This window comes from Ammospiza nelsoni, chromosome 1 (genome assembly GCF_027579445.1).
Source record: "Ammospiza nelsoni isolate bAmmNel1 chromosome 1, bAmmNel1.pri, whole genome shotgun sequence".
In the NCBI taxonomy this organism is placed as follows: domain Eukaryota; kingdom Metazoa; phylum Chordata; class Aves; order Passeriformes; family Passerellidae; genus Ammospiza; species Ammospiza nelsoni.
Window position 1 is genome coordinate 426,746 of NC_080633.1, and position 14,463 is coordinate 441,208.

The window sequence follows — 14,463 nt, forward strand, 5'->3', positions numbered from 1 at the left end:
CGCCTGGGGGGCTGACACAAGGGTCCCCCTCCTTGGGGGGCAGCACAGGGGACAGGGGACAATCCCTCCGGTGGCGTTACAAAGGGGTAGCCCCATTCCAGGGGTCCCCCGTCCCGGGGTCACACAGAGGGTCCCTACCCCAGGAAATGACACAGGGTCCCTCCGCTCCTGGAGGGTGACACAGGCGACCCCCTCGTTCCAGCGGGGGTCACACGGGGGTCGCCCCACCCCAGAGGTCACCCAGGGGTGACAGATGAGGCTCCCTGCCCCGGGGGTATTATCGGGGCCCCCTGACAGAAATCACGCAGGGGCTCCTCCATCCCGGGGGTGCAGGGGTCCCCCATCCCGGGGTCACGTAGGGGTTCACCCCTCCAGCCCCCGGGGGTCTTGCAGCGTTTCCTCACTCGGAGTGGCAGGGGTGCCACACTGCCCGGTGACACACGGGACACCCCAGGGTCACAAGGGGAACGCTCAGCGCGGCAGGGGCCCCGCACCTCGGCAGGGGGCTGGCACCGAGCGGGGGTGGCACCGGGGGTGACACAGGGGGGTGACACCGGGGGTGACACCGGGGGTGACACCGGGGGTGACACAGGGGACACCCCCGCCCCGTGGGGCAGCGCGGCAGGGGAGGGGGCGGGGTCAGCATCATCGGTCACGCCCACAAATCAGACGTCACTCACCCCGCCCCCTCCCGCAGCCAAGGGCGCCCCCCCGCGGCCCGGAGGACCCATCGCGACGCCCGCCACAGAGCGCAGCCCGGTCCGCCCGGCAGCGCCGCTTTATTGGGGGGGGAGCAGCGCGGGGACCCCTCAGGACCCCTCCTTCGTCTGCCGTCGGATGAGCTCGGCGTAGAGACCCCCCCGCCGCAGCAGCTCCTCGTGGGTCCCCGCCTGCGGAGACAGGGGGACAGCCGATGGTGTCACCGGCGGGCCGCACCCGGGTGTCGCCTGCGGGGCCGCGCCCGCCCTGCGCCCGCCTCACCTCGGCCACGCGGCCGCGGGCCAGCACGGCGATGAGGTGCGCGCCGCGGATGGTGCTGAGGCGGTGCGCGATGAGCAGCACGGTGCGGCCGGCGGCAGCGCGCTCCAGCGCCGCCTGCACCGCCCGCTCCGCCTGCGCGTCCAGCGCGCTCGTGGCCTCGTCCAGGATCAGCACGGCCGGGTCCTTGAGCAGCGCCCGGGCGATGGCGATGCGCTGCTTCTGCCCCCCGGACAGCGCCGTGCCGCGCTCGCCTGCAGGGCACCGCGGGGACACCGCGGGGACACCGTGGGGATGCTGTGCTGCACCATCCCAGGGCACCCCCAGAGTGTCCAGACCCCGGGGACGCCGCCCCGGCCCGCAGCCAAGGACCCCCCAGACCCGGAGCCATCGCTCCTGCTCAGAGCCCAGCGCGGCCACGGCTCCCTGTGAACCTCAGCGGTGACCAGCACCGGTGTCCTCGCAGGACCGGGACCACCTCAGCTGGGCTGAGCCCCCCGCCCGGCCATACCCACGACGGTGCTGTAGCCCTCGGGGAAGCTGCGGATGAAGCCGTCGGCGTCGGCGAGCCGGGCGGCCTCGTACACCTCGGCATCAGAGGCTCCTGGCTTCCCGAAGCGGATGTTCTCCATGATGGTGGTGCCGAACAGCACCGGCTCCTGCAGCACACCCGGCCCTCAGCGCTGAGCCCGGCCAGCCCCAGCTCCCTCCCCTTGCCCTGGACAGCCAGGGGACCCCGGCCAGCAGCACTCCTGTCCCCTTCACCTGGCTGATGAAGCCGATGACCTGCCCCCGCAGCCAGGAGGGGTCCAGGCCGGCGATGTCGTGCCCGTCCAGGGTGATGGTTCCTGCCGTGGGCTCGTAGAACCGCTCCAGCAGCGCTGCCACCGTTGACTTCCCTGGGGAGGGGACCCCTGAGGCCCCCTGCTCCGGAGGTCTGGGGGGTTCCCAGTCCCTGGCACACACTGGGCACACTGGGCAGAGCCCTGGGGCGCAGGAGGAGGTGCCCAGGGAGGATGGGGGTGCTGGTACCTCCTCCTGAGGGGCCCACGATGGCCACGGTCTGGCAGGGGGGCAGGGTGAGGCTGAAGTCCTGCAGGACAGGGTAGCCAGGCCGGGTGGGATAACTGCAGGGAGAGGAGCAGGGGCTGCAGGGCTGTGGGGACAGGGTGCCAATCCCCTGTCCATGGGGTGGCTCAGAGCCATGGGGCCCAGGCAGGGCCTGCTGGGACCCACCTGAAGGAAACATGATTAAAGGAGATGCGTCCGAGCAGGGAGTGAGCAGGGATGGTGCTCCCCCCCTGCAGGGGCACGAGGGGCTCTAGTCTCAGCAGCTCGAGGACACGGGCACCAGCACTCAGACCCCGCACCACCTGTGGGGGACAGCAGGAGCACCCCATGGCCCCCAGACCCCACCTCACTGGCACTCAGACCCCACCTCACCCACAGGGAGGGTGGTGAAAGCAGCCCCGGAGCCCCAAACCCGAATCCCCAGCCTCAGGGGGTGCCAGGATCCCTCAGCCCACCTACCTGGCCCATCAGAACGGAGATGCTGGCCAAGGACCTGGGATGCACAAGGGCAGAGGTTGAGCTCAGGGCTGTGCCCAGGCAGGCTGCGGGGGTACAGGGGGTGCCAGGGGTTCTGGGGGCACCATGGGGCCCTGCCCTGACCTTTGCACCGTCTGCGAGGCCACCAGGAAGGACATGAGGTCACCGGGGGAGAGCTGGTCTCCAGCCATCAGGGAGCCGCCCACGAAGATGGTTCCCAGGACGATGCCTGTGGGACGGGGGCAGAGCTGGATTTGAAGGGGATGTGCGGAAGGGGCATGGAGGAGGTCCTGCCCAAGGGAGTGCCACCCCAGGGCGCACTGTGTGACCCCCACTGACCGTTGAGCGCCAGGTTGGAGAGCCCCTGGAAGGCGGCGATGCCCAGTCCCAGCTGCTCGCTCAGACATCCGGCACGGTCCACCTCGGCACGGAACAGCCTGGGGCAGGGGTGGGCCGGGGTCCCTCTGCCCCACGCCCACCCCCCCCAGGGCCCTAGCCTTGCCCTTACCCTGCCTGCTGCTCCTCCATGGCGAAGGCGCGCACCGTCCGCACGTTGCCCAGCGCCTCGTCGGCCACCACGGTGGCCTTGGCCACCTGCAGGGACAGCGGGGACGTCAGAGACGCCCCACGGCCACGCTCAGGGCTGGCAGGGCAGGGGCTCTCAGCGAGGGTTACCTGCTCCTGTGCCTGGCGGGACAGGCTGCGCAGGAAGGCGCCGATGAAGGCACCGGTGCCCACGAGCGCCGGCAGCGCCACGAGCAGCAGCCCCGTGAGCTTGGGCGAGAGCAGGTACAGCGACACGAAGCAGCCGGCGGTCTGCGTGCCACTGCGCAGGCCCTGCGGGACACAGAGGCTGGGGGCACCGCCGGGCTGGCCCAGGAGATGGCCGGGCTCACCTGGGAGAGGCCGGGCTGGCCCAGGAGATGGCCAGGCTCACCTGGGACATAGCCAGGCTCACCTGGGAGAGGCCGGGCTCACCTGGGAGACGGCCAGCTTGAAGGAAGACTTGAACTCCTGGATGTCGGCCGTCAGCCGTGTCACCAGCTGCCCCGTGCGTGTGGCGTCAAAGAAGGCCACCTCCTGCCTGCCTGCCGGGGGAGCGGTGGGTGGGGGGCCCCGGACACCCCCTCTCCCGTGCCCCCCGTGCCGGGGTTACCTGAGCAGGGCGCTGAAGAGAGCCTTGCGCATGTTGCCGGCCACCCGCTCGCCCACGCGGGCCAGCAGCGCGATGTACCCGAAGGTCAGCAGGCCCTGCGGGACGGGGGGGTCAGCAGGGCTGGGGGCACCCCCGGGACCCCCACCCGCCCTTTTGGGGGGTCGGCACTCGCCTGCAGGCAGTAGACGGCGAGGAGGCGCAGGGCCGGGCGCCGCACCTCCCGCAGGTAGGTGGCCACGTGGCCGCGGGCACACCGTGCCACCACGTCCACCAGCTGGCCCAGCAGCACCGGGATGCGCACGTTGAGCAGGGCTGCGCCCAGCGCCAGCTGCGGGGACACACAGGGACAGGGACAGGGCTGTCACCACACCGGGACAGCAGCACGGGGCGCCATGCCATGGCACTGGGACAGCGGGTGTCACACCGTGGCACTGGGACAGCGGGGGTCATGCCATGGCACCAGACAGTGGCTATCTTGTGTCAGCACTGGGATGGCGGCTGTCACACTGTGCCACTGGGACAGCATGCGTCACACAACAGCGAATACCAGGATGGTGGGTGTCACACAATGGCACCAGGACAGCGGCTGCCACACCCTGGCATGGGGACCATGGTCATCACACTGTGGCACCAGGACAGTGACAAACAGTGGGATGGCGGGTGTCACACCATGTCAATGGGACAATGGCCATCATGCCGTGGCACTGGGACAGTGTGTTACTCCACAGCATAGGTGTGATACGGGGACAGCGGGGACAGGGGCAGCCATGGCCACCCGCCCGGGCTGCTCACCACGACAGCAGCGGAGAGCGCCAGGAGCTGCGGGCGCAGGAAGGTCCAGAACAGGGGCCAGTCAAAGGGGGTCTCCGGGGGGGGCTCTGGCGGCTCGGCAGCGGCAGGGGGGACAGCAGGGACAGCGGGGACAGTGGTGGCCTCCTGGCAGCGCGCAGCCGTGCGCAGCAGCCCCAGCAGCACGCAGCCCGAGGCCGAGCCCACCAGGAGCAGCCGGGAGCGCGGGGCCGGGGGCGCGGGGGGCGGCCGGGGGGGCACGGCCAGCCCCAGGCGCCCCCCATACCTGAAACTGCGGAGAGAGGTGGGTGAAGTGAACCTGGGGGTGAGCCAACCCGGGGGAGCCCCCAGAGACCAGCCCAGGCACCTCAGAATCCCATCTCCCTCACCAGGAGTTGTGTTCCCGCCCCCAAGGGAGCCGGGACCCCCCAGGACCGCCCGGGATCCCGCAGTCCAATCCCCCGCCAGGAGCTGGGGTGCCCCCATCGCTCAAGGCCGGTGAGTCTGGGAAGCCCCGGACGCCGCAGGCTGCCGAGCGCGCGGTCCCCGCCCCGCACCGCACCCAGAGGCGGCTCCTCCTCCCAGGGCAGCCCGGGGCACCCCAGTACCTGCCCACGTGTTGCCCCCGCCCCGGTTCCCGTCCCGCTGCACCGGGAAGCCCGCGGAGCCCTCAGCCCCCCGGGAGCCCCGGCCTCCCCCGGTCCCCGCGCACGGATCTGGGTGTCCGGGACCCCCGCGAGTTCCCGGCACCCCTGGCTCCCCGCAGCCCGACTCGCACCCCGGGACCCCCGCGACCCCCGAGCCGGGGCTGCTCCCAGCCGGAGATGGGGTTCCCAAGGGAGCCGAGGCTCCGGGATCCGCCCGGGATGCCCCGCGCTCCCCGGTACCTGCGGCCCGGCACGGAGGGCGGCCGGAGCCGGGTCCAGGCGCCCGCCGCCCGCAGCAAGAGCACCGGCAGCGGCATGGCGGCTCCGGGCGGGGGCGGCTCCGGGGGCGGCTCCGGGCGGTGCGGGGCGGGCGCGGGGCGGGCGCGGGGCGGGACCGGGCGGGCGCGGGGCGGGACCGGGCGGGCGCGGGGCGGGACCGGGCGGGCGGAGCCCAACACCGCGGCCCGGGCCCTGCGCCGGCCCCGACCCGCACCGGCCCCGCTCCGCCGCCTCGGGCCCTTCCCGGGCTCCGCGCCCCGACCCCGCCGATCCCCGGGCCCGGCACACCCGCTCCTCCCCGGGGCCGCCCCGGACCGCCGGACTCGCACCGGAACCCGCGGCGGAGCTCGGAGCGCGCCCGGCACCCCCGACCCCGCCGCTGCCCGGGCTGCTGCCGGTGCGGCCATGGCCGGCGGCGGGGCCCGGGGCGGGCGCGGCGCCCCCTGAGCGCCCGGCACCGGCGGGACCGGGCCGGCACCGAGCGCCAGGTGAGCGGGGACGGGCAGCGGTACCGGGGCGGCCGAGCCCCGCTGTGCCCGGAGCGGGGTCACGCCGCTCCTCCCCGGGCTCCCGCAGCCCGGCCGCTGCCCCGGGACCCCCAGCCGGGCTGCGCGGGGCACCGGGCCGGTGTGTCCCCTGCGGCCGTGCCGTGTCCCGATGTGTGCTCCCGGGGCACACGGGGCTCACTGACGGGCCCCGTACGGCACAGCCATGTGTCACCACCGGGGCTCGTGTCAGTCGGGGGTGTCACCCTGCCCTGCCCCACGGGCAGGTGTCCGTGTCCCCGTACGGGGTCCCCGTGACACAGGTGACGCTGCGGAAACACAGGCGTGTCCCGGCAGGGTCCCCGGGGCCACTGCCGAGGTCTCCGTGTCCCTCGGGTGCCGCCGTGTCCCTCGGGTGCCGCGTCCCCCGGGCTGTGTCCCTGGCCCCGGGGGTGTCCCTGTCGCCCGGCCCGGGGATCCCCCGGCCCCCCCACCGGGGCTATTTACCCTCCGGGGCTATTTTCAGGCTCCGCGGGTATTTTTGGCCTCGCGGTGCGGAGCGGGTTGGGGACGGGCCGTGCCGATGTCACCCGCCGGGACACCCGATCCCGGGGGCCGCGGCCGCTGTCCCCAGGGGTGTTGCACAAGTGGGGTCGCGTCCCTCCCGCTGCATCAGCCCCGCGCGTGAGTCAGCCCCGGACACGTGGGGCCGGACGGTGTCACCCGCGGCCACCGGCCTGGCCGGACAGCGGCTGCGGCCACCGCGGGGGACGCTGGTGACGCGCGGCGCTGCGGGCGGCGGTAAGGGGGCATCGGGAGGGTGAACGGGGGGTCCCGTCCTGCTCCAGGGGTGGGGGTCCCGTCCTTCCCCGGGGGGCGATGGCCCCACCCAGGGGTTTGGGGTCCCTTCCAAGAGTTTTGGGTCCCGTCCTCCCCTGGGGGGGGGCGTCCTCCTGCCCCAAGGTCCGGGGTCCTGCCCTGCCCCAGAGGGGCGCGGGCTCCGGTCCTTCCCCGGGGAGGTCCGCAAGGCGCTGAGAGGCCGCCAGGGCTCGGCACCGCTCCCGAGCTGCTCCCGGCTCCGGGGGCGGTGTGTCCGTGCTGAGTGGGGGCTGCGGGCTGTCTGTGGGCACACGAGTCCGTGGGGAGGGGGGCTCGGTGGGGTGAAGGGTGTGGGGGGCTGTGGACACGGGGATCCGTGGGGAGACCCGTGTTCCCCCCGCTCGGGCTGGGCAGCGCAGCGTGGCCCGGGGGAAGGCTGGGGGAGTATTGGGGTCCCTCCCTGGGACCTTGCAGGGTCCGTCCCGGGCAGCCCTGCGGGGTCACGGCAGGCTCTGGCACTGGCCCGGCCGGTGGGACAGGACGGGCCGGTGGCAGCTGCGGTGTCACCTGCGGTGTCACTGCCCGCGGCCGGGGCCAGCTCAGGCCACCCGAATCCGGGGCACGCGGGCGGCACCCCGGCGGCATTTCCGGCACCCCACATCTGCCCCGGCCCCTCCGCGCCCCACCGCCCCATGGCGGCGGCCCCACGGCGGCGGAAGGCGCTCCCGTTCCCCGGCAGGTGATGGCGGAGCACGGAGAGGAGCACCGGGACTACCGGGAGTACCGGCGGCTGGAGGATTGTGAGGAGGACTCGCCCCCCGGCGAGGAGGAGGAGGAGCAGCTGCTGCTGCACGTCACCGAAGGACCGACAGGTACTGGGGTGCCGTCTGGCGGGGATTCCGGGTCCCGTGGGCTGTTTGGGGACCCAGGAGGTGTTTCTGGGTCCTGGGTGGGGCGCGGGGGGTCCCGGGGGGGGGCGGTACCACATTCCCACCTGACCCCCCCGTGTTTTTCCCCACAGACTCGTGGCATCACATTAAGGACCTGGACAGTTTCTTCACCAAGATATCCTGGCACAGCCCCTGGTGGCACTGTGGGGGACAGGGGGGAGCATGGGGTGACTCAGGGGATGGGAGGGGGGACATGGGGGGGTCCATCACTCCTTCATAGCCTCCTTAACCTCCCCGCACATCTACCAGTTCCACCAGAGGAATGGCTTTGCCTGCGTGCTGCTCTCGGACGTGCTGGAGCTGGTGTAAGTGCTGCCACGGTGTCACCGTTGGGTGCCAGGCGGCCCTGAGTGCCCCCAGGCTCCCGCTGACCCCCCGTGCCCCCAGGCAGTTCCTGTTCGTGGTCACCTTCAGCACGTTCCTGCTGTGCTGCGTGGACTACGATGTGCTGTTCGCCACGCGCCCGCTCAACCACAGCCACGTCCCCGAGCGCGCCAAGGTGACGCTGCCCGACGCCGTGCTGCCCGCCCCGCAGTGCGCCCGCAGGTGGGGACACCGGGGACACCTGGGCTCCCAGCGGTGGGGGTGACACGCGTGTCCCCAAAGGGTCGGTGGCTGTGGGTGGCTGCGGCGCCAGCTGCTGCCTGCGTGGCCGTGCAGAGGTGCCAGTGCCACCAGCGTGGCTTTGCAGGGCCAGGGTGCCACTGGTGTGGCTGCATCACGTCCTGGTGCTGTGGGTGATGTGTCCCCAGCAGTCTCTGAGGCTGCAGAGGGCAGTGAGGCGGCTGGTGGCACTGGTGACACCTGTGTTTCTGCAGGCTACATGGCAGCGGGTGGCTGCTGCCTGTGAAGCGTTTGTTGGCCCTCCTGACACTTGTGTCCCCACAGGCTTTGTGTCAGCAGGTGCCTTCTGGGTTTGCTGGCACTGGTGTGGCTGTGGGGGGGTCCCGGTGGCACTGGTGACACCTGTGTCTTCTTAGCAGGCCCTGTGGCACTGGCTGGCAGGTGGCCATGGGGACTTGGTGACACTGTGACACCCGTGTGTCCCCGCAGGCTCCGTGGCAGCGGGTGGCTGCTGTTCCTGCTGGTGCTGGCGGGCGCGGTGTGGCTCTGCCGCCTGGTCACGGCGCTGCGGCGCCTCGTGGGCTACTGGGAGATCCGCAGCTTCTACATCCGAGCGCTGGGCATCCCTGCGGTGAGGGGGCCGGGCTGGGCTGGGGCTGGGCTGAGCTGTCAGGTGCCACTGATGGGGACAGAGGTCTGGGCTGGGCTGTCAGGTGTCCCTGGGAGAGGGCTGGGGTCCAGGGTGGGCTGCCAGGTGACACTGGGAGGACTGGGGTCTGAGCTGGGCTGTCAGGTGACACTGGGGGAGCTAGGGTCTGAGCTGGGCTGTAAGGTGCCACAGAGGGGTCCAGGATCCAGGCTGGGCCATAAGGTGTCACGGGGCACAGGGCAGTGCTGAGTGACGCCAGCACCGAGCAGCGCCGCGCTGTGCCGCGGGTGCCCCGTGCCCATGCCCATTGCCGCCGCCGCAGGAGGAGCTGTGTAACCACAGCTGGCAGTCGGTGCAGGCCCGGCTGCTGGCCCTGCAGCGGCGCCAGCCCCTGTGCGTGCCGCGCCGGGAGCTGACGGAGCTCGACATCCACCACCGCATCCTGCGCTTCCGCAACTACACCGTGGCCATGGTCAACAAGTCCCTGCTGCCCGTGCGCTTCCGCCTGCCGCTGCTGGGCCCCGTGGTGTTCCTGACGCGCGGGCTGCAGTTCAACCTGGAGCTGCTGCTGTTCCGCGGCCCGGCCGCGCTCTTCCAGAACACCTGGAGCCTGCGGCCGCAGGTGAAGCGGGCGGGCGCGCGGCGGGCGCTGGCGCGGGGGCTGGCGCGGGCGGCCGTGCTGCTGGGGGTGGCCAACCTGGCGCTGTGCCCCTGCGTGCTGGGCTGGCGCCTGCTGCTCGCCTTCTTCAGCTACGCCGAGGGGCTGAAGCGGGCGCCGGGCAGCCTGGGCGCGCGCCGCTGGTCGCTCTACGCGCGCCACTACCTGCGCCACTTCAACGAGCTGGGCCACGAGCTGCAGGCGCGCCTGGGCCGCGGCCACGCGCCCGCCACCCGGTACATGGACTCGTTCAGCAGCCCGCTGCTGGCCGTGCTGGCCCGCCACGTCGGCTTCTTCGCCGGCTCCGTGCTGGCCGTGCTCATCGTGCTCACCGTGTACGACGAGGACGTGCTGACCGTGCAGCACATCCTGACGGCCATCACCCTGCTGGGGCTCGTGGTCACCGTGGCCAGGTGGGTGCTGGAGTCACCATGGCCAGGTGGGTATTGTGGTCACCATGGCCAGGTGGGTATTGGGGTCACCGTGGCCGGGTGGGTGATGGGGTCACGGTGGCCAGGTGGGTTCTGGGGGCATGGTGACCGGGTGGGTAATGCAATCACGGTGGCCAGGTAGATGTTGGGGTCACCGTGGCCAGGTGGGCGCCAGGGTCACGGTGGCCGGGTGGGTTCTGGGGTCACGGTGGCCGGGTGGGTTCTGGGGTCACCGTGGCCAGGTGGATGCTGGGGACACGGTGACCGGGTGGGTGTTGGGATCACCGTGGCCAGGTAGATGTTGGGGTCACGGTGGCCAGGTGGGCGCCAGGGTCACGGTGGCCAGGTGGGTGTTGGGGTCATGGTGAACAGGTGGGTGCTGGGATCACCATGGCCAAGTGGGTGTTGGGGTCACGCCGGCCAGGTGGGTGCTGGGGGCACGGTGGCCAGGTGGGTATTGGAGTCACTGTGGCCAGGTGAATGCTGGCCTCATGGTGGCCAGGTGGGTGCTGGGATCATGGTGGCCAGGTGGATGGGGCAGACCCTGTGCCATGCCATGGGGGCCGGGTGGGCAGCGGGGGGCTGAGGTGGGGCCCTGCCTGTGCCCCGCAGGTCCTTCATCCCGGACGAGCACGCGGTGTGGTGCCCGGAGCAGCTGCTGCAGCGGGTCCTGGCGCACGTTCATTACCTGCCCGAGCACTGGCAGGGCCGCGCTGGCCGTGCCGAGACACGAGCAGAGATGGCACAGCTCTTCCAGTACAAGGCGGTGCGTGCAGCCCCCCACTGCCCGAGACCCTCCTCCCCAGGACCCTGCTCCCCTGGGACCATCCTCTCCCCCTGCTCCCCCCCCAGCACCCCACAGACTGGGAGCCCCCATCCTGGGACTTCCCAGCCCCATATCAGGACCCCCAGCCTGGACCTCTCAACACTGCGACCCCCTGCTCCAAGACCCCATTGCCCTGGATTCCCTGTCCCAATCCCCTGCCCTGGGACCCCTCAGAGCAGGAGCTTCCCGTGCCTGGATCCCATACCCTGGATCCCCCACACTGGGACCCTCCTGCACCAGGGCTCCCCACTCTCGAGGCGCCCCCATCCAGGAGCCTCCTGCTCTGGAGTCCCCCAGGCTGAGATCCCCCACCCCAGGCAGCCCAAGGACTGCCCTGCTCAGGACCTACTGCCCTGATACCCCCACCCCGGACATCCCACCCCACGGCTTCCCAATCTGGGCCCTCCGCCCCGGGACACCCCCATATCCCGCTGGCCCCCCCTGCAGGTTTTCATTCTGGAGGAGCTGCTGAGCCCCCTGGTGACGCCCCTGATCCTCATCTTCGCCTTCCCCCCCCGCGCCCTGGACATCGTGGACTTCTTCCGCAATTTCACGGTGGAGGTGGCGGGCGTGGGCGACATCTGCTCCTTCGCGCAGCTGGACGTGCGCCACCACGGCAACCCGCAGGTGTGCGCGGGGCCGGGCGGGGCGCTGCGGGCCGTGCGGCCGCGCCGGGGCGGCCGTGCCACGTCCCTGTCCCCGCAGTGGCTGTCCGAGGGACACACGGAGGCGCCGCCGGAGCGCCAGGCGGAGCACGGCAAGACGGAGCTGTCGCTGATGCGCTTCGCCCTGAGCAACCCCCGCTGGCGGCCGCCGCCGCCCGCCCGCCGCTTCCTCGGCCACCTGCAGGCGCAGGTGACCCGCGACGCGGCCGCCGCGCCCGCCCCGCGGCACCTGCTGCCCGAGGGGCCGCTGCCCGCGTCCCTGCTGTCCGAGGAGTCGGCCCTGGCGGTGAGTGGGGGCGCCCCGGGGGTGCCGGGGGTGTTTGTGTGTCCCTGAGGGTGTCCCTGCAGCAGCGAGCAGTGTCCTGGCTGCCGGGGGGGTGCCAGGGGGTGTGTGCGTGTCCCCTGACGGGTGTCCCCGCAGCCCGAGGCGCTGGTCAGCAGTGTCCTGGCGGCCAGCGGGCTGGTGGCCCGGGACCCGCGCTTCGGGCCGCCCTGCGGCACGGCCAGCGCCACCGCCAGCCTGCTGGCGTCCCTGCGGACCCCCCTGGGCACCTGCGCGGCCGCCGAGAGCCCCGGCGAGCACCCCGAGGACAGGTGGGACACGGCACGGGGGCCGTCAGCAGGGGGACATGGGGGGGCATGGGGGGCGTGGGGAGGGGGGACGGGGCTGGGAAGGGTGTCGGGGGTGTCACCGAGGGGGGCTGGCGTGGTGGGACGGGGGTCGGGAGGGGAGGGGGTGTCACGAAGGGGATGTCATGGCGGGGAGGGGGTGTCACAGCGGGAAGGGGTGGCAGAGAGGGATGTGGTGGCAGTGAAGGGGTGCCAGGGAGGAATGCGGTGACACTCAGGGGTGTCACAGTGGAACAGGTGGCACGGAGGGATGTCGGGCAGCTCAGGGGTGGCACGGGGGGATGCGGTGGCACTCAGGGCGTCCCAGCTCGGAGGGCGCCGCGGCGGGGCTGTCACCGTCCCTCCCGGGCCCCAGGCCGGCGCTGAGCGAGTCGCGGCTGCGCAGCCTGAGCCGCTCGGCGCTGCTGGCCGAGGTGGCCTCTGCCGAGATGAGCCTGCACGCCATCTACCTGCACCAGGTGTGTCACCGCCGTGCCCGTGTCCCCCCGCCCGCAGCACCCCGGCACACAGCGACACGGTCCCTTGGGGCTCCCTGGTGTCTCTCACCCCAGTGTCGCTGTCTGTGTGCTCTGCCTGGCCCTGGTCCCTTGTCCCCCGTCCCTTGTCCCCATTCCAGGCTGTCCCCACCCTCCCAGCCCGCTGGGTGACACCCACCCTGTGTTCTCAGCCTGACGGGATGCTGGGATGCGGCACCGCGGGTGGTGTCGCCCACGGTGCCCCTTGTGCCACCGCTCCGGGGCTGGGGAGGGTCCCGGGCCGAGGGACCCTTGTCCTGCTGCCCCAGGGGGGCTCCAGTGCCAGCACGGGGGCTGTGCTGTGGTGGGGGGCTCCAGCAGCAATATGGGGGCTGTGCTGTGCTGGGGGGCTCCAGCAGCAATATGGGGGCTGTGCTGTGCTGGGGGGCTCCAGCAGCAATATGGGGGCTCTGCTGTGCTGGGGGGCTCCAGCAGCAATATGGGGGCTGTGCTGTGCTGTGCTGGGGGGCTCCAGCAGCAATATGGGGGCTGTGCTGTGCTGTGGTGGGGGGCTCCAGCAGCAATATGGGGGCTCTGCTGTGCTGGGGGGCTCCAGCAGCAATATGGGCGCTGTGCTGTGCTGTGGTGGGGGGCTCCAGCAGCAATATGGGGGCTCTGCTGTGCTGGGGGGCTCCAGCAGCAATATGGGCGCTGTGCTGTGCTGGGGGGCTCCAGTGCCAGCACGGGGGGCTGTGCTGTGCTGGGGGGCTCCACCGCCACGTGGGGGCTCTGGGGGGCTCTGAGCGCTCACCCTGGCTCTCTGCTCTTCCCTGACCCCCCAGCTCCACCAGCAGCAGCAGCCGCAGGGCCCCCAGCCCGCGGGGGCACCCAAACACCCCTCGGTGACCACAGGTGAGCCCGGGGGTGTCCGGGGGGCTGGGGGGCACTGCTGGCACCCCCCCCCCAGCACGGGGCTGAGCCCGGAGCCGGGCAGGGGGGGCTCTGAGCTCCTGCCCCCCTGTGCCCCCAGGCTCGGCTGCCCGCGCCTCGCAGCTGCGGGAGATGCCGCTGGGCGGGTGGGCCGAGGAGGACGAGGAGGAGGAGGAGGAGGAAGCGGAGACGATGACGTAGCCGAGCCCGGCGCCGGTGGGTGGGGACACGGGGGAGGGGGGACCCCCGGGATGGGACATGGAAACCCCCGGGGCTGGGGGTACAGGGACTCATGGCCTGGGACACGGAGGGGCTGGGGGACAGGGACCCCCGGGGCTGGGGGACAATGGTGGGTGACCCCCAGGGCTGGGGGACAGGGACATGAAAGGGATGCACTGGGACATGGAGGGGCTGGGGGACAGGGACCCCCGGGGCTGGGGTTCAGTGGGGCCTGGCTGCCGCGTGTGCCAGGGTCCCCAGTGCTGGGGTGCCCAGTGTTGGGGTCCCCAAGTGCCAGGGACCCCACTCCGGGGGCCCCCACTCCGGGGTCCCTGCCCCGGGGTCCCTGCCCCGGGGTCCCTGCTGACCCCCGGTTCCCTCTGCAGGGTCCTGGGTGTGCCGAGAGCCCCCGGAGGTGCCGGGGGAGCCGCCAGGGGCATAGTGGGGGGCTCGCCGTGCCCACTATGCTGCCAGGGGGGCCCTGTCTGTCGGAGCCCCCTGCTCGGGGCGTCCCTGGTGCCCCCACTACACTGCAGGGCCAGGGGTGCTGCCAGGGCCCCCCCAGGTGCTGTTTTTGGGGGGCACAGCGCTGGTGCCCCCCGTGGTGCCCCGAGCACCAGCTGAAATAAAGGTTTACAGAGGGGCTGTGCCCGCTGGCTGTGCCTGGGGTGGGCTGGGGGTCCTGGGGACCAATGCCGTGGATGGGGCTGTGGCAGTTTGGGGTGACACTGGGGGTCCTGGGGGGCATTGATGCCATGGATGGGGCATTGATGCCGTGGATGGGG

At 72.3% G+C, this 14,463-nt stretch overlaps 3 protein-coding genes across 4 annotated transcripts; 2 read left to right on the forward strand and 1 right to left on the reverse strand.

Annotated features, from left to right (window-relative positions):
- Positions 1-755: 755 nt before the first annotated feature.
- Positions 756-5,435, reverse strand: ABCB8 (ATP binding cassette subfamily B member 8). The gene is made up of 16 exons (XM_059480542.1): positions 5,359-5,435; positions 4,475-4,763; positions 3,855-4,010; positions 3,683-3,777; positions 3,505-3,610; positions 3,202-3,363; positions 3,035-3,120; positions 2,866-2,963; positions 2,650-2,755; positions 2,509-2,542; positions 2,215-2,351; positions 2,011-2,105; positions 1,744-1,877; positions 1,490-1,637; positions 982-1,232; positions 756-890 (listed from the first exon to the last, which is right to left on the reverse strand). The coding sequence occupies exons 1-16, from the start codon at positions 5,433-5,435 to the stop codon at positions 810-812; spliced, it is 2,055 nt and encodes a 684-aa protein (XP_059336525.1). The 3' UTR covers positions 756-809.
- LOC132078416 (collagen alpha-1(I) chain-like) lies at positions 5,434-7,444 on the forward strand. Its single transcript, XM_059480554.1, has 4 exons — positions 5,434-5,477; positions 5,569-6,683; positions 6,846-7,037; positions 7,176-7,444. Exons 1-4 carry the CDS (start codon positions 5,434-5,436, stop codon positions 7,442-7,444), a joined length of 1,620 nt encoding a protein of 539 aa, XP_059336537.1.
- Positions 5,662-14,327, forward strand: ATG9B (autophagy related 9B). Of its 2 annotated transcripts, none has more exons than XM_059491561.1 (15): positions 5,662-5,885; positions 7,441-7,573; positions 7,723-7,766; positions 7,892-7,956; positions 8,039-8,197; positions 8,705-8,846; positions 9,187-9,935; positions 10,566-10,719; positions 11,227-11,406; positions 11,485-11,730; positions 11,866-12,038; positions 12,430-12,532; positions 13,372-13,441; positions 13,560-13,675; positions 14,065-14,327. In XM_059491561.1, exons 2-14 carry the CDS (start codon positions 7,444-7,446, stop codon positions 13,658-13,660), a joined length of 2,316 nt encoding a protein of 771 aa, XP_059347544.1. In that variant the 5' UTR covers positions 5,662-5,885; positions 7,441-7,443; the 3' UTR covers positions 13,661-13,675; positions 14,065-14,327. The 2 variants fall into 2 exon arrangements, with proteins under 2 accessions (XP_059347544.1, XP_059347593.1); XM_059491610.1 differs by lacking the exon at positions 5,662-5,885 and adding an exon at positions 6,482-6,683.
- The last annotated feature ends 136 nt before the right edge of the window (positions 14,328-14,463 follow it).

Excerpts from the sequence above, each read along its gene's own strand:
- ATG9B (XM_059491561.1), top strand. The coding sequence starts at position 7,444 with ATGGCGGAGCACGGAGAGGAGCACCGGGACTACCGGGAGTACCGGCGG. Across the intron at positions 7,574-7,722 it reads CGTCACCGAAGGACCGACAG|ACTCGTGGCATCACATTAAG; the intron begins GTACTGGGGTGC and ends TTTTCCCCACAG. Across the intron at positions 12,039-12,429 it reads GGCGAGCACCCCGAGGACAG|GCCGGCGCTGAGCGAGTCGC; the intron begins GTGGGACACGGC and ends CCCGGGCCCCAG.
- ABCB8 (XM_059480542.1), bottom strand. The coding sequence starts at position 5,435 with ATGCCGCTGCCGGTGCTCTTGCTGCGGGCGGCGGGCGCCTGGACCCGG. Across the intron at positions 2,106-2,214 it reads TTTAATCATGTTTCCTTCAG|TTATCCCACCCGGCCTGGCT; the intron begins GTGGGTCCCAGC and ends CTCTCCCTGCAG. Across the intron at positions 1,638-1,743 it reads TCATCGGCTTCATCAGCCAG|GAGCCGGTGCTGTTCGGCAC; the intron begins GTGAAGGGGACA and ends GGTGTGCTGCAG.
- LOC132078416 (XM_059480554.1), top strand. The coding sequence starts at position 5,434 with ATGGCGGCTCCGGGCGGGGGCGGCTCCGGGGGCGGCTCCGGGCG. Across the intron at positions 5,478-5,568 it reads TCCGGGGGCGGCTCCGGGCG|CCCAACACCGCGGCCCGGGC; the intron begins GTGCGGGGCGGG and ends GGGCGGGCGGAG. Across the intron at positions 6,684-6,845 it reads GCGCGGCGCTGCGGGCGGCG|GTCCGGGGTCCTGCCCTGCC; the intron begins GTAAGGGGGCAT and ends TCCTGCCCCAAG.